Source organism: Cebus imitator, unplaced genomic scaffold, assembly GCF_001604975.1.
Source record: "Cebus imitator isolate Cc_AM_T3 unplaced genomic scaffold, Cebus_imitator-1.0 Scaffold346, whole genome shotgun sequence".
Lineage (NCBI taxonomy): Eukaryota > Metazoa > Chordata > Mammalia > Primates > Cebidae > Cebus > Cebus imitator.
This window is the reverse complement of record NW_016107661.1, coordinates 611,848-612,807: the sequence shown is the minus strand read 5'-3', so window position 1 is coordinate 612,807 and position 960 is coordinate 611,848. Positions and strand designations below refer to the sequence as shown.

General features: G+C 55.2%; 1 protein-coding gene across 1 annotated transcript in view; it reads left to right on the top strand.

Annotated features, from left to right (window-relative positions):
* The window catches only part of PPL (periplakin), a 58,100-nt gene that overhangs the window by 47,795 nt on the left and 9,345 nt on the right, over positions 1-960 (top strand). Inside the window, exon 12 of the mRNA XM_037730457.1 lies at positions 132-312. Coding sequence (XP_037586385.1) covers positions 132-312 — 181 coding nt within the window. The remainder of the gene's footprint in view (positions 1-131; positions 313-960) is intronic.

Sequence of the window (960 nt, the reverse complement as noted above, 5' to 3'; positions counted from 1 at the left end):
GAAATATGAGCGCCTGGTGCAGCTGCTGGACTTGGCCCAGGAGAAGTGGGTGGCAGGCGGGCAGCATGGAGGTTGGGGTGGATTTCGGGGGGCTAGGTGGGCACCCCCTAATGCCTAACCGGTATCCTCAGGGTTGACGTGGCCAACCACCTGGAGAAGAGCCTGCAGCAGGGCTGGGAGTCGCTGGCCATACAGGAGAACCGTCTGAATCAGGACAACACCGTCCCTGAGAGCAGCCGTGTCCTGGACAGCAAGGGGCAGGAGCTGGCAGTGAGTCTGGGGTCTGAGTCCTGGGAGTCCTGCTCTGAGCAGGTGAGGGCATCAGGTACATCCACCCGCCCTGTCTGGACAGCCGAGACTGGCGTCCAGTCTCTCTGGGTTTGGAATGCCCTGTGTGGCAAACTGGGAACTGCAAATGGCTGGCTCACAAATGGTGGCTGGCAGCACAAATCCGAGCTGTTCACGGGATCTGGGTGACCCATGGGATTTTGGGTGCCAGCATTTTAGGATCGAATATGTGCAACAGCCGACGCAGTAGCGCATGCCTGAAATGCCAGCCTGTAAGGAGGCTGAGGTGGGATTGCTTGAGCCCTGGATTTCAAGTCCAGCCTGAACAACGTAGCAACACCCTATCTCTTTTTTTTGAAATAGCTTTTTTTTTTTTTTCTTTGCTCTTGTTGCCCAGGCTGGAGTACAGTGGCACAATCTTGGCTCACTGCAACCTCCGCCTCCTGGGTTCAAGCAATTCTCCTGTCTCAGTCTTCTGAGCAGCTGAGATGACAGGTGCCCACCACAAGGCCCAGCTAACTTTTTTGTAGTTTTAGTAGAGATGAGCTTTCACCATGTTGTTCAGGGTGCTCTTGAACTTCTGACCTCAGGTGATCCACCTGCTTTGGCCTCCCAAAGTGCTGGGATTACAGGTGTGAGCCACCGTGCCCAGCCAACACCCTATCTCTTTTA